The following is a 13,395-nucleotide window of genomic DNA, read 5'->3' on the forward strand; positions in this document are numbered from 1 at the left end:
TCCAATGGGCTCATCAGGGGGCAATGTTCCAGCCATCTCACCCCACCAGGCAGCTTTTCTATCCATCCACGCTCATCATTCCTTTTCTGCCTCAGACTCCGAGGAGATTTCATCGTTACTTTGTTTTGTTGGTACTGTTTGTTGGTTTGTAGACGGGTAATGCTGCAAAGGGAGAACATTCAAACAGTACTAAGGGCTGACAGTGAACAGCAAGCCCCCTACCACTGGCCTCCCCTTCCCTAGCTCCCCAGTTCCCTGTTTGCACTGTATTCCTGCATCCCTCGGGAGAGAGTCTCTGCTGAAGAGTATAACAATAATCCATCTCTCGGGCACGTACAGGATGTACACATTGTTCTCCGCTCGGCTTCTTTCATTTAACAATATATCCTGGAGCTTACTCCACATCCATACATAGGGAACCGCCTCATGCTTCCAAGTCAGAACAGTACCCATAGTTTTGGATGTGTTCTAGTTGAGTTAAGCAGACCCCTCATGACAGGCTGTTTCCAGTTCCGGCTTCTAGAAACCCTGCTGCACCAAATACCCTGTGTGTACATCCTCATGCACAGGTATGGGTATCTGCAGGAGGTCTTGTGGAAGGTATGCACGTGTTAAATTTTCAGGTTGCCACCCACAGAGATTCTATCAATTTACACCTTTTCCTTATATATGAAAGAAAACAGGTCTGACTGTCTGTTTTAATGCTCAGTTAGGAGAGCAATTCTTCAAATCCTGGAGTCTGGCTGGGAGATCAAGCCTGGGGTTTCAGGTCTGCAATCTACCCCAGCCAACTTTCTGACTCCGGGGGTGCCTGGGAGTCAGGAAGCAGATCAGGTCATCTCGATCAGCCTTAGCTTCCTCATCTAAAATGAGGAGAGGACTCTAGCTGGTGTTCTGAAAGTTCCCTTCCACCTCTAATTTTCAAGGTCCTTCTGACTCCCCAAGCCTCTCTGTCTCTATATGAATTGGGACTAATAGTCTCTACCTTGTTTACCTTGCCAGGTGATGTGAAGATGCAGTGATATGGTAGAAAGGAGTGATAATTAAACACTTCTGGAATCCCTTGCTAGAACACTAGCAGGGCTTGGGACATTCAGCAGGTGCTAAGCTAAAATGGGAGGTTGAAGACATACTGCATGGTGAAGCAGACTAATGTCGAGATCATCCAGAGGTAGGAGATGCCTTCACTGACGTCGTTCCCTCTGTCTAAAATGTGGCTCCCTCTAAGTGGGCCTGGCTAACTTCTGTGTCTCTAGGACTTACCAAGGAGCCTGGCACACTGTGGGTGCCCCTTAAATGTTTCAGGGTGGAGGCTGTGCTCAGGACTAGATGTGGCTGTGTTCTCTTCCAATGTGATTTTGGGGACTGATTGAGGGACAAGGTCCTTGTCACCTATGCTTTTCTCCTCCCTGCATCTCCTCTCCTCCTTTGCCTGGATGGGGTGGGCCCCAACAGACTTCTGGTCCAAGGGCCACAAAATCCAATGTCCTGCCTTGGTGACTGGGGCAACCACGCTCAGCTCCAGCTGGCTGTTGTTGGGAAGAAATGCGGATCCATTCTTTTTCAAGAGATTTTCAAGAGAAGCCATAAATCCAATTTTTACCTGAGTTTAAATGTTACTCAGTTTTTTTTTCAAATCACTGTGGGAGTCCAACGAAACCATCTGTGACTTAGTGGGGGGCCCCAGGCTACCAGTTTTGGAATTCTGAAAACTGTCCCTCTCTCCCACTGTACAGATGAGAAAATTGAGGTCCAGGGAGCAGGAGGAATTTGCTGGAGGTGACATGGTCAGAATCAGAGCCCAGGTCCCATTTGTCCCCTACTTTTTTCGTCTGTCCTCTCCCCCTTCTCTTTTTCCTTCTCGCTGTGTGTGTGTGTGTGTGTGTGTGTGTGCGTGTGTCTCTGCTCTGTCTCTGAGTACCTCTTTCAGTCTGTCTCTATCTCCTATTCTCTCCTGTGTGTCTCTTTTCAACTGTGTGATTGTCTCAGCATCTCTCTGCTTCTCTGTGTCCCCTCCAGGAGCGTTCTCTCCGACAACAAACCTTCGGAGCTGGGAGCAGACGCGACCCGACATCAGCACCACTCCCCCACCCCGCCCCACCTCGGGCTCGCGCCCGCCGTCCCCGCCGCCCCCGCCGCCCCCGCCGCAGATTTCCGGGGGCGCTGATTTCCGGCTCCCACGGGGTCGGCTGCCGTCAGCGCCCCTTCCCGGCGGCCGCGACCCCTCCCCGCTGACCTCACCGGCGCCGCAGCCCCGCGCGGATATAAGCAGCGGCGCCGCGGAGCAGCGGGCGGCCGACTCCCGGGTCCTGCGAACGCTCCCGGCCTCCTGACCCGCCGACCCTGGACTCCGAAACTCCGAACTCGGACCCCCAGCATCTCGGACCGGCCCCGCGGAGCTCTCGCCGGGCAGGTAACCACCTCCGTCCCTTCTCCCCACGCAGGGGGCGTCCGGGAGCACTGGGAAGGGGGCCCTCTCCGCCCGCCACCGGATGAGCCCCCGGGAGAAGCCGCGGCTTTTGTCCCCCGAGCGCCTCCCGGGAGCGTGGCGTCCGCACCCCCGGGTCTTCCACGGCGCGGGCACCTGGTGGCGCGGACACACTGGAGGCGTTCGCTCCTGTGCACTCACGTCCCGGCTTCTGGAGCTGCTCGGCGCCGAGCGGCGGCACCATGGAAAGTTCGCCATCCCACCGCTGCCTGGATGGCAGCTGTAGGTCCGCGCCCGGACGTTGGGGGCAGAACCGGGCAGTCAGGGCGTCCGGCGTCAGAGCCCTGGGAGTTAGAATCCGAATCCAGATGTTAGAAACTGATTTTCGCGTTGGACTCGAATCTTAGCCTTAGAGTCTCAGTCCCACCTTAGAAACAATTTTACCGTTGAAATTGGGGATTTTAGAGTTAGAACTGGCTTCCTCGCTTGGCCATAGAATCTTAGCATTAGAAACGGAATCTTAGCTTTGGAATCGGAACGTTGACATCGGAATTAGAACGTTGGAAAGGCGCGTGGGACCAAGAATGTGGCGCAGGGAAGAGTCAGCCTGCGACGCGTCAGTTAGCATTGTGGCCGTCGGGCCGGGCGCTCTGGGTGGTTACACTCCTGGCGAGCCAGCCCTGCGCTCAGTGACACTGACGAGTGGCGGTGGCAATGGGGTTCCCACGGCTTCCAGGCTCGCGCGGCAGAAGTGGGCGCGCGGCCAGTCACTCCAAGCATCTCTATGGGTGAGGACACCCAAAGCCCGAGGCTGCCCCCGCCCCACCCTAAGGTGGCAGGTGGTCCTGCCAGTGGGAGGATGTTTGAACGGTTTGTTACCCAGCTTAGGGACCCGCTGGGACAGAAAAGGGGGGAAGATGGTGCGGGTTGGGAGAGGGGTGCGGCGCGCTTATGCTCTCTCTCTCTGTCCTCCCAATTCCAGACGCCGCGATGCCCGGCCCTTGGTTGCTGCTGGCCATGGCGTTGACCTTGACCGTGGCTGGTATTCCGGGAGGTCGCGCACAGCCTGAGGTGGCCCAGCAGGAGGCAGCGATGGCCCCCGAGCACGCGGGTCTGGACGACCTCCTGCGCCAGGCGGAGCGCCTCCTACTCCTCGGCAAAGACCTCCAGCAGCTGCGAGGAAACCAGGGCGAGCCAGAATCAGGTGAGGGGCGGACGTGTCCCTCCGACCAGAGGACCTGAAGAGGGCAGGGGGGAACCAGGACGCAGAGGTGGGGAGGGATTTGGTTATCCAAACTCTTACCTTCCAGAGGCTTAGAAACTCTTGATCATAACCTTAGCAGGATCATGAGTTGACCCTTTCCTGAGATCAGATTTCTCTTCCATGTCGGTCCTGGGAATGTTCCACAGAGAACAGACTTTCAGTGGGGAAGATTCTGTGCAGGGGAGAGAGAAAAAGTCTCTGTAGGTGACAGTTTTAATTACTACTTACTAGGTGCATATATGCTAGGCACTGTTCTAAGCACTTCAAACACATTATCACACTATCTGATCTTCCTAACAAGCTCTTAGATCCACGCTATTATCCCTCATTTTGCACAGAAGAAAACTGAGGCTCAGAGAAGTTAAGTGAGTTGCTTATGGTCACACAGCTAGGGAGTGGCAGAGCTGGGACTGAAACCAAAGGCCTTTGACCATCTGTGTGGGTGCGCATGTGCGTGTGCATGTGTGTCTGCGTGTGTGTGTGTCTGCGATTTCTGAGAGGCTATGCAAGGCAGTGACTCTGGATGAGTGCTGCGGGGAATCTGCCTTAACTAGGAGCGAGGTTGGAGGGGGGGCTCAGGGGCAGAGGGTCCCTCACTGGTCTCTTTCCTTCCCCAGAGGCTCAGATCATTCAACCGGACTGGCTCTCCAAGCGTCAGCATCCAGGCAAAAGGGAGGGGGCGGCAGAAGAAGGAGTTGAAGAGGAGGAGGAAGAAGGTGGGGCTGTGGGCCCCCACAAACGGCAGCACCCTGGCCGGCGGGACGATGTGGTCGCATGGTCCGATGTAGCCCAGCAGAAGCGGCAGCATCCTGGCCGGCGCTCCTCCTGGCTGGGGTACACTGTCACCAAGAGGCAGCACCCAGGCAGACGGCTGGTGGATTCCAAGGCCCAGAGGAGCTGGGAGGCAAAGGAGGAGGAAGAGGAGGAGGAGGAGGGAGAGCCGATGCCCGAGAAACGCCAGCATCCGGGCAAGAGGGCCCTGGGAGGCCCGTGTGGGCCCGGGGGAGCCTGTGGTCAAGCCAGGCTGCTGCTGGGGCTCGTGGATGACCTGAGCAGGAGTCAGGGGGCCGAGGGGAAGCGGCAGCATCCTGGGCGGCGGGCATCCTGGGCCAGGGAGCCGCTGGAGGAGTGAACCCACTTTCCTATGAAGTTTAGAGTCTAAGAATGTCTTAAGCCCTGTGGGCCCTATCCCTTTGTGATGTCCTCTTTCCCTCCTCCTTAGATCCCTGACCGTACACCTGAGCCCCCCCCCCCCCCATATACAACACCCAAGTCCCTGGCCTTGTCCCCCTCCCCCTTCAGGGACATGAGAAAGCGAGCCTCTGAGTTAAAACCCCATATTACTCCGCTTTCCACTGTTGGCAAGGGGGCAGATCCCAGAGTCCCTCTCCCTGCACCCCCTCAGGCTGCTCCCCTTCCTTAGCTCTGGCTAAAATGATCCTTCTGTGTCCTCTGAGCGATCCCCAGAGAGAAGCAGGGTGACTATGGATCCAGCAGCCAGTGAGGTCAGGGTGGGATTGAAGATGTGATGTCCAAATCCAGTTTCTATCCTCCCTTTCTTGGGTGTCCTTTTGTGGGTGGGCAGAGCCCCGCCCCATGGCTGTGCTGTGCTTGGGCAAAGCTTTGCAGGGAGGGGCATCCCGTGGTGTGCTGTGTGGTGGCTGTGGGAATAAATATGTGCAGGCGTATGGAAACAGCCCTGAAAACTGAACTTGTATATAACCTTCTAGTGTCTTCCCCCTGTCCATGATAATCATCCGAATGATAATAAAACATGCATCTGCATAATCTTGGAGCTCTGTGGTTGCAGTTTTGTCTCAGCTGGTGTGGGGTTTCTCTTTTTAACATTGAGTGGGACAAGATTAGAGCTCCCCAATTCTATTAAGAAAGGGCATTAAGGCCTCTGGGATTGTAATCGTCATGGTTCGATGGCAGGAATCAACAGCCTGTGTCATTCAGCAGCCACAATGAGAACAAAGGACCAGGCTGTCGTTGGGGACTCAAACTAGGGGCCTTCTGGGCCTGTGCAGGGAGGCAAGATGGGTGTAGGACAAGAGGGAGTGGTGGGGACTACGGCAAAATGAAGAGGCCAGCTAAGTGAAAACACTTAAATCCAAAAACATTGTGTGAATCAAATAACAATAACAACAATGTATTAACAACATTTATTATGTGTCAGGCACTGTCCTGAGCACTTCACATATAACCTTTTTATTTTTTTTTAAGATTTTATTTTTTTAAGTAATCTCTACACCCAACATGGGGCTCAAACAACTCCAAGACCAAGAGTCACAAGCCCCACTGACAGCCAGCTGGATGTCCCTATATTAATTCTTTTAATCTTCACAGCGGTCCTTCTAGGTATTACTATTATTATGCCCGTTTTCCTAATAAGGAAACCAAGGTACAGAAAAGTTAAGTAACTTGTCTGAGGCTGAATTTGACCTATTCACTGCCAGTTTGCAACCTCTGATTTAGACTGAACTTCCCAATTTCCTCAGGCCTTAGACTCCAAATTAGGCCACCATTTGTTTGGTGGATGGATGAGCTATTCGTTTTTTCTGCAGACAGCTTTTGGTCACCCTCTTGGGCAGTGGATGAAGGGGGCTAGAAGGGTGTCTGAGCCCCAGCTCCTCCCCTTGGGGAGCTCGTGGTTCAGGTGTGGTCAGGACAGAGGGAGACTTGGGCTTTGTAAGATGTACTTACACCCATATTTTCAATATTACTCCCCCAAGCCCTCTGAAATATTAAGCATTTGATGGATTTGCTGATTTTTCTCACTTTCAGATGAGAGAACCAACACAGAGACCAGGGTACCGCCCCCGGATGCATGAAGTGTGTAGGGCTGGCATTCCTCCTCATCTGACTTTCCACTCCACTCGGCCGTCTAAAAACACCCATTGTTGCCATCAGGGCAAGTGGGGCCCTAATAACGTTCCCTCTGCTCACAGTCCCCCTCCGGAGGTTAGTGCCCTAACAGAGTCAATATGGACCATTTATGCAGTTCTTCCTTGGTGCTCAGTGCTTATAGACACTTTCTCAGTGAATCCCATGACCACCCCAGGCCAGCTGCCATGTCCATTTACAGTTGAAAAAAGTTGAGTTGCAGTTGAGCGTGGGTAAGAGAAGCACTTGACCAAGGATATACTCTACCTTCTCTTGCTTCCAAACTTGATGGATATGCGGGATGTTGTTACCTCCTCAGATAGGGGAAGACTTGAAGAGTGTGAGAAAACCACCCTCCCAGCCATTTAAGGCTTTTCCCTCTGCTCCTGTGAGTGATCGTACCAATGCACCATGATGGAAAGGATCTGGGCATTGGCTTCAGCCCTGGGCAAATGATTAAACTAGTTTGAGCCTCAGTCTTCTCATCTGTAATATGGGCCCAGCAATCCCTACCCCTCCCTCAGAGTTGTTCTAATGATTAAATGGGACGGAGTGATAATGTGTACAGTCCTAGCACAGTGCATGGCACCAAGCAGATCCTTGGTAAATGGCATTTTGAGCTCTAGTGCCTCAGGACAAGAAGGGATTCAAAACTGAACGTTGTAGAACCACTTATTCTTTCCTTCCTTCATTCTCTAATCGCACATACAAAAAAGTTAAAAAACAAAACAAAACCCAAAAACCAGTCACTGGGGCTCTATTGTGAGTCCATGCCAGGAATTAGGGCTTTATCTTTAGGATAGTCTATGTGCTACTCCCCCAAATACCCCCTTTCCTTCCCACTCTCGCACATGTGCCTTTCACTCAGCCTAGGATGCTGTGGCAGAGATGCTTGGTGCACTTCCCTAAATTTCCCAGCCTCCCTTGCACTTGGGGTGGAGTCACATGACTAGCCCTGGCCAATGGGCTGTGAGCAGACAGGTGTCAGTCCCTAGCTGAGGCAGTTAGAGCCCATAAGCCTCCCTTGCCCTTTTCTTCCTGCCTTGGAAGCCTGAGAGGCCACATGTTGAGATGGCAGAATGCATGATGGAGGGATTCTGGACCCCAGAGTCACCAGATGGAAGTTAGACACTGTGCCCCGACATCAGACTTCTCATGTGTATTAAATCACTTGTATTGAGTGATTGATACAAGCAAACTTGTATTAAGTCACTGAGATTTCAGGGTTTATTTGTTCCTCCAACAAACTTAGCCAATTCGGACTAACACAGATGCCTCCTCCCTGGGTCTCTCTCCACTGAAATCCTTCCCATCTTTCCCTTCTCATATGTATCTGCCTTCATCAGAGCTGTTTAGATCAGGGCCCAGCACGAAGTAGGTGGTCAATAAATATTAATTGAGTAGATGTGGAAAGCTTTAGGTCATTTCTATTTTAGTTCCCCAGCTTGACTTCCTGGGGGACCCTGCCCTTAAGGGGCTCCCTATCCAGTGGGGAGACAGACAAGCAAACATATGATGGCCACCCAGTGTGAGAAGTGTTGATTTCGGTGAGCAAAGCATGCAAGGAGAGCACAGACGAGGGGTCCTTGTGTGAAGCAGCCTTCCCGGAGGGGAAGCATCCACGCTGAGTCAAAGGATAAATAAAAGGAAAGACATTTCAGGCAGAAGAGAAGAGCATTAACAAAGGCTTAGTGGGAAGAAATGATGTGTTCTTGGAGTTGCTAACATTTGAAATCCGAGGTATTTTGGACCCTCCTTTTCCTCCCTCACCCTATCCTCTAGCCCTGAAGGGCATGTGCCTCATCTGGACCTTGTGCCTTATCCAGTCCTCCCTCTCTCCCTGCCTTGGTTCAGTCCAGTCCCCACACAGGGACTCAGACTGTCATGGCTTAGATGTGTGAGGAAGTAGGGTGGTTTGGGGTGGAATCAGGAAAGCCTTCATGGGGGAAGGGGCACTTTAGAGCTTTGAAGGATGAAAGAAAAAAAAAATTTTTCCTGAGCACTTCCTCTTGGGCCAGACATTAGGAAAAGGACTTTTATATGCATTGCTGGACACACAGTAGGTGATTTGTAAATATCTGTTGAACAAATGAATTACCCATCATAGTCATACCCCAGTTTAGAGAAAAGGAAACCAAGAGAGAAGTAAGGTGGCTTCTCTAAGTTCATGAGTCTGAAACTTGGGAGTTGTCTTTATGCTTCCCCTCCCCTATCACCCACATAGAATTTTTACCATGTTCTGTAGATTTTATCTCCTCAAATCCACCACTTCCTTCTAGCTCCTGGGCCACGACTCCGACCCTGGCCACCATCATCCTTGGCCATCATCATCTGGAGACTTCAGTGGCGTCCTCACTAGTCTTTGGCTTCCACTCTTGTCTCCCAAACCTACTCTCCACACACAGCCAGAAGGACCTTCTCAAAGTGCAAATCTGATTTTGGCAACCACCTTGCTTAAGACCTATCTGTGGCTTTCATTTCACCTAGGATAAAATCTAAATTCCTTACCGCAGCCACAACGGCCTGCCCAGTTGGCCTCTATTGTGTTACCTGCACACAACTCAGGGCCTTTGTTCATGGTATTCCCTCTGTGTAGAGGCCCCTGCGTTCCCTTCTTTTTTTTTTTTTAATTTTTTATTATTTTAATTTTTAAATTAACATATAATGTATTATTTGTTTCAGGGACACAGGTCTGTGATTCATCAGTCTTACACAATTCACAGAGCTCACCATAGCACATACCCTCCCCAATGTCCATCAGCCAGCCACCCCATCCCTCCCACCCCCCTCCACTCCAGCACCCTGTGTTTCCTTCTGTGTGTCTTCCAGCATTGTGGAGGTTGGAAAGCAAAGACTACATTTCCCAGACTCCCTTGCAGCTAGAGTCTTGGATGTGCAGTAAGTTCTCCACATGGATGCTCTCGTGTGAGATTTGGAAGGCTGCTTTGACTTCGTGCTGAAAAAGCAGGGCCATAGTGAGGTGTGATATTTCTGCAACAGCTTCCCAGGGTCCAAACCCCAGCTTTGGAAGTATCTAGAGTCAATTGTTGATAGCAGCTTTCTGGCCAGAAGTATTTCTTTTTTAAGATTTTATTTATTTATTGAGAGAGAGAGAAACAGAGAATGAGCAAGGGGGAGGAGAAGACGGAGAGGGAAAAGCAGACTCCTCACTGAGCAGGTAGCCCGACGACGTGGGGCTCGATCCCAAGACCCTGAGACCACGACCCAAGCCAAAGGCAGACGCCCAACAGACTGATCCATCCAGGTGCCCCAGTATGTTTTTTTTTCCTTTTCCTTTTAAACAACTTTATTAGGTGTATATTTTACATATCATAGAATTTACCTATTGCAGGCATACAATTCAATGACTTTTAGTAAATTTTTGACCATTTTCAGACCCCCGTTATAATATCTTTTACAATGAATCTCTTTCTATACTGTCAGCCCCAAGCAACCACTTATCTACTTTTTCTCCATCAATCTGCCTTTTCTAGGCACTTTATACATATAGAATCATACAATATGTGGTTTCTTGTGCCTGGCGTCCGCCCGTTAACACCTTTTTGAGTTTCATCCATGATGCAGCATGTTTTAGCAGTTTGTTCCTTTTTATTGCTGACTGGTGCTCCAAGTAGTGAGTTCTTAAACTCAATAATCCCAATGGTGGCCTCTTCATCTCCCACCTTCCTGATTGGAAACAGAGGAAACAGCTTCCTTGGCAGGTCACTTCTGTGTATCACTCTGCAAGCCTGTTCCTCAAGCCCTTTTCATAAACACCTAATTCCAAGAGTGATTCTCAAAATATTCAACAACTGGGGGGCCCCTGGGTGGCTCAGTCAGTTAAACGTCTGCCTTTGGCTCCAGTCATGATCCCAGGGTCCTGGGATCGAGCCCCGCATCGGGCTCCCTGCTCGGCGGGAAGCCTGCTTCTCCCTCTGCCTCTGCCTGCCGCTCCCCCTGCTTGTGCGCGCACACGCTCTCTCTCTCTGTCAAATGGATAAATATCTTAAAAAATAATAATCAACAACTGGTCCACGACAGGCATCAGCCAATCAGGACACACGTCCAATTGCAACGGATGGATTCGGATACACCCGCGAGGCCACAGCAGTGCCAGGAGCCGAATGCCAGGCCTGCTGTGTTAACTCTTTTTGCTTAACATTTCCAGAATGGTTTCAGTTTGTTCGTTGAACTCTGATGATTCACACTAAGTAACTCCTACTCCTCCTTAACTGTTACTTCAGACAACACTTTGTCGGGATGTGGCACTGCATCCCTCCTGCCCCTGCCTTACAGCTATAACAGTTTGTAATTATATCTGTCTCAGGCTGGGTGCCCCCAGCACCAGACCCCTAGACAAGGACTTGAGTCCAAGTGGTTTCCTTGGAGGCTGTTCCCAGGAAGTGGTCCGGGAGTTGGGGAGTGTTTGGGAGAAGAGAGGGAAGTGGCATGTGGAATGCATTAGTGAGCACGTTTTCCTTGGGAAACTTAGACAGGCCTCAGAGTTGTCCCACTCGATGGAGTGAGGAAGGTAGAGATTTTCCGAGGATTCCCTTTGATCAGGGGCTGCGGGCTGCTCCTGGGGATGTTAACTCCCTGGTGCTTCCAGCTTGCCCTATGTGCTGACTGCAAGAAGGAGGCCATTGTGTGAAGAATCTCAGGAAGCCATTATGTGTCCTGTGAAGGTGAGAGCTGAGGGGATGAGGTGAGGTACCAGGAGCATCTGCCACAGTCTTCTTGATGATTTTTTTTTCATAAGAGGCTCCTCCTTCACCACAATCTGTGCTCCGTGAAGCAGGGACCACTCCCGCAACCCCAGCACCTAGGAGGTGCCAGGTGCAGAGCGAGTGCTCAGCAAACGTTTGTTGAATATGAACGAAGGCCACACGTGCAAAGGTGGATCTGGGATTTGAGACCAGCCCAAGGGTAAGGTGGGAGGCAAACCCAAATGTTGTAGGATGCCGTGCAGTCACCACAAACCAGTGAACCCGGCCCCAAAGTGGGCCACGGAGCTGAGAGCCTATGTTGCAACCCAGTGTAACATCTACCCAATTACTCTACCTTTTAAAACACTTTGGAGGACACAAAAGGGCTCTCTGCGCTGTGTCACCAAGATCCTACTATGTACAGGGCCCTGTGGAAGGCACGTTCCACCCACCATTTCTGCCCCCACTTTATGGATGAGAAACACTTGGCTCAGAGGTGAAGCGACTTGCCCAGGCCACACGTCTTACGTGGATGGCGCGACCGGGATCACCCGGGTTCTGTAAGACTGCAATTCCAGCTGTCCTTTCTCTCCCCCTGCTGTTGCTTGCTCAGGCAGCTTTGAAAAGCTGGGGACTGTTTCTTCAAGGAGCTGCCTCTCATGAATTCAGCGAAGCTGCCCATCCTGCTTTGCTGGGAAACATCTTAATATCATGACTTCCTCCAATATGGTCTCTAATTAATTCTTTCTTCGAACCTTATTTTGATTAATTAAATGCAATCAGAGGACTGGCTTGCCGAGAGATTCAGTTCCTGCTTGGGCCTCTTGGGTGGCAAGAGGACACGTGGAGCGTCTTACCTGAAGGATGTTGGCAATTAGAGCCCATTTCGATTGCCCGAGTGCGAGCTGACTGCCTTGGAGAACATCAATTAGCTCAGTGGCTGAATTGTGCTGAGTTACAGGTTACCAAGGGGACCCATGGTCAATGCCAGGATTTAAGTGGCTCTAGTCTTCAGGGATCATCTTTCCTGAATTGCAGCCACGTTCTGGGCTTGGTAATTATCAGCAGGCTGATTACGTCTTGTCCATTATGGAGAGGGACTTCCTAATTGCCAGCTGCTGGGGAGGAGAGCCTCCTGGCATCATCGCAGGTACAACTGGTCCACCGTGCCAGAGGCGGGCAGGCACACGTGGGGGAGGCTGCTTTGAGCCTGTGGCCAAAGAGATGGCACAGGCACGTGCTGGGCTCGGCCGGGTCTCCCGTGGGAGGGGCACAGGGGCTCAGAGTGGTCCTGGAGAACATGGAAGTCCAGGCCATTCTTGGGAGGTTGAACATGATCTTGGAGGGGATGCCCAACCTAGGCAAAAAGGGGAGCCCTCCTAGTGCCAGGCTCTGAGCTAGTAATAACAGTTAGTGCTTATTAGCACTTACCATGTGCCAAGCACTGCTCAAACCACTCCACAGGAAACAAGTTATTTAACCCTCTCTAGGAGGAAACTGAGTCACAGAGGTCAGGCGATTTGCCCACTTACCTGAGATTTACATGCCGACAGTCTGCTTCCAAGTTGAACAGCTATAGAGAGGCTGACTCTCATGCATCATATATAGCAGCTCTGAAGACCCCTAGGGTTCTAAGACCCTTGCAGGGGATCTACGAGGCTGTCACTTTCCTAACTACGTATCTGTGTGAGGCCAGGTTATCTTCTTATACTTCAACCAAAATTTAATCTGTTGATTAAATGCAGGAGCAGATAAGAGAATCCAGTTGTATTCTATTAAGTCAGACATTTAAAAAATGCATAGGGGCGCCTGGGTGGCTCAGTCGTTAAGCGACTGCCTTTGGCTCAGGTCATGATCCCAAGGTCCTGGGATCAAGCCCCGCATTGGGCTCCCTTCTCTGCGGGAAGCCTGCTTCTCCCTCTCCCACTCCCCCTGCTTGTGTTCCCTCTCTTGCTGTGTCTCTCTCCGTCAAATAAATAAATAAAATCTTTAAAAAAAAATGCATAAAAATGTAAACCAGTGTCACTCTTCTCAGTAAATTGTTTTTATTTGAAAACTGTATTTTCCATAAACGTTTTATTTATGTTAACACATAATGGATTTATTAGGTA

The 13,395-nt window shown here is 51.1% G+C and overlaps 1 protein-coding gene across 2 annotated transcripts; it reads left to right on the forward strand.

The window, feature by feature from the left end:
- Positions 1 to 2,308: 2,308 nt before the first annotated feature.
- TRH (thyrotropin releasing hormone) lies at positions 2,309 to 4,958 on the forward strand. Of its 2 annotated transcripts, none has more exons than XM_032412245.1 (3): positions 2,309 to 2,413; positions 3,411 to 3,632; positions 4,310 to 4,958. In XM_032412245.1, the coding sequence occupies exons 2-3, from the start codon at positions 3,419 to 3,421 to the stop codon at positions 4,822 to 4,824; spliced, it is 729 nt and encodes a 242-aa protein (XP_032268136.1). In that variant the 5' UTR covers positions 2,309 to 2,413; positions 3,411 to 3,418; the 3' UTR covers positions 4,825 to 4,958. The 2 variants fall into 2 exon arrangements, with proteins under 2 accessions (XP_032268136.1, XP_032268135.1); XM_032412244.1 differs by lacking the exon at positions 2,309 to 2,413 and adding an exon at positions 3,164 to 3,216.
- Positions 4,959 to 13,395: the final 8,437 nt, after the last annotated feature.

The sequence above is a fragment of the Phoca vitulina genome, unplaced genomic scaffold (assembly GCF_004348235.1).
Source record: "Phoca vitulina isolate PV1807 unplaced genomic scaffold, GSC_HSeal_1.0 scaffold13, whole genome shotgun sequence".
In the NCBI taxonomy this organism is placed as follows: domain Eukaryota; kingdom Metazoa; phylum Chordata; class Mammalia; order Carnivora; family Phocidae; genus Phoca; species Phoca vitulina.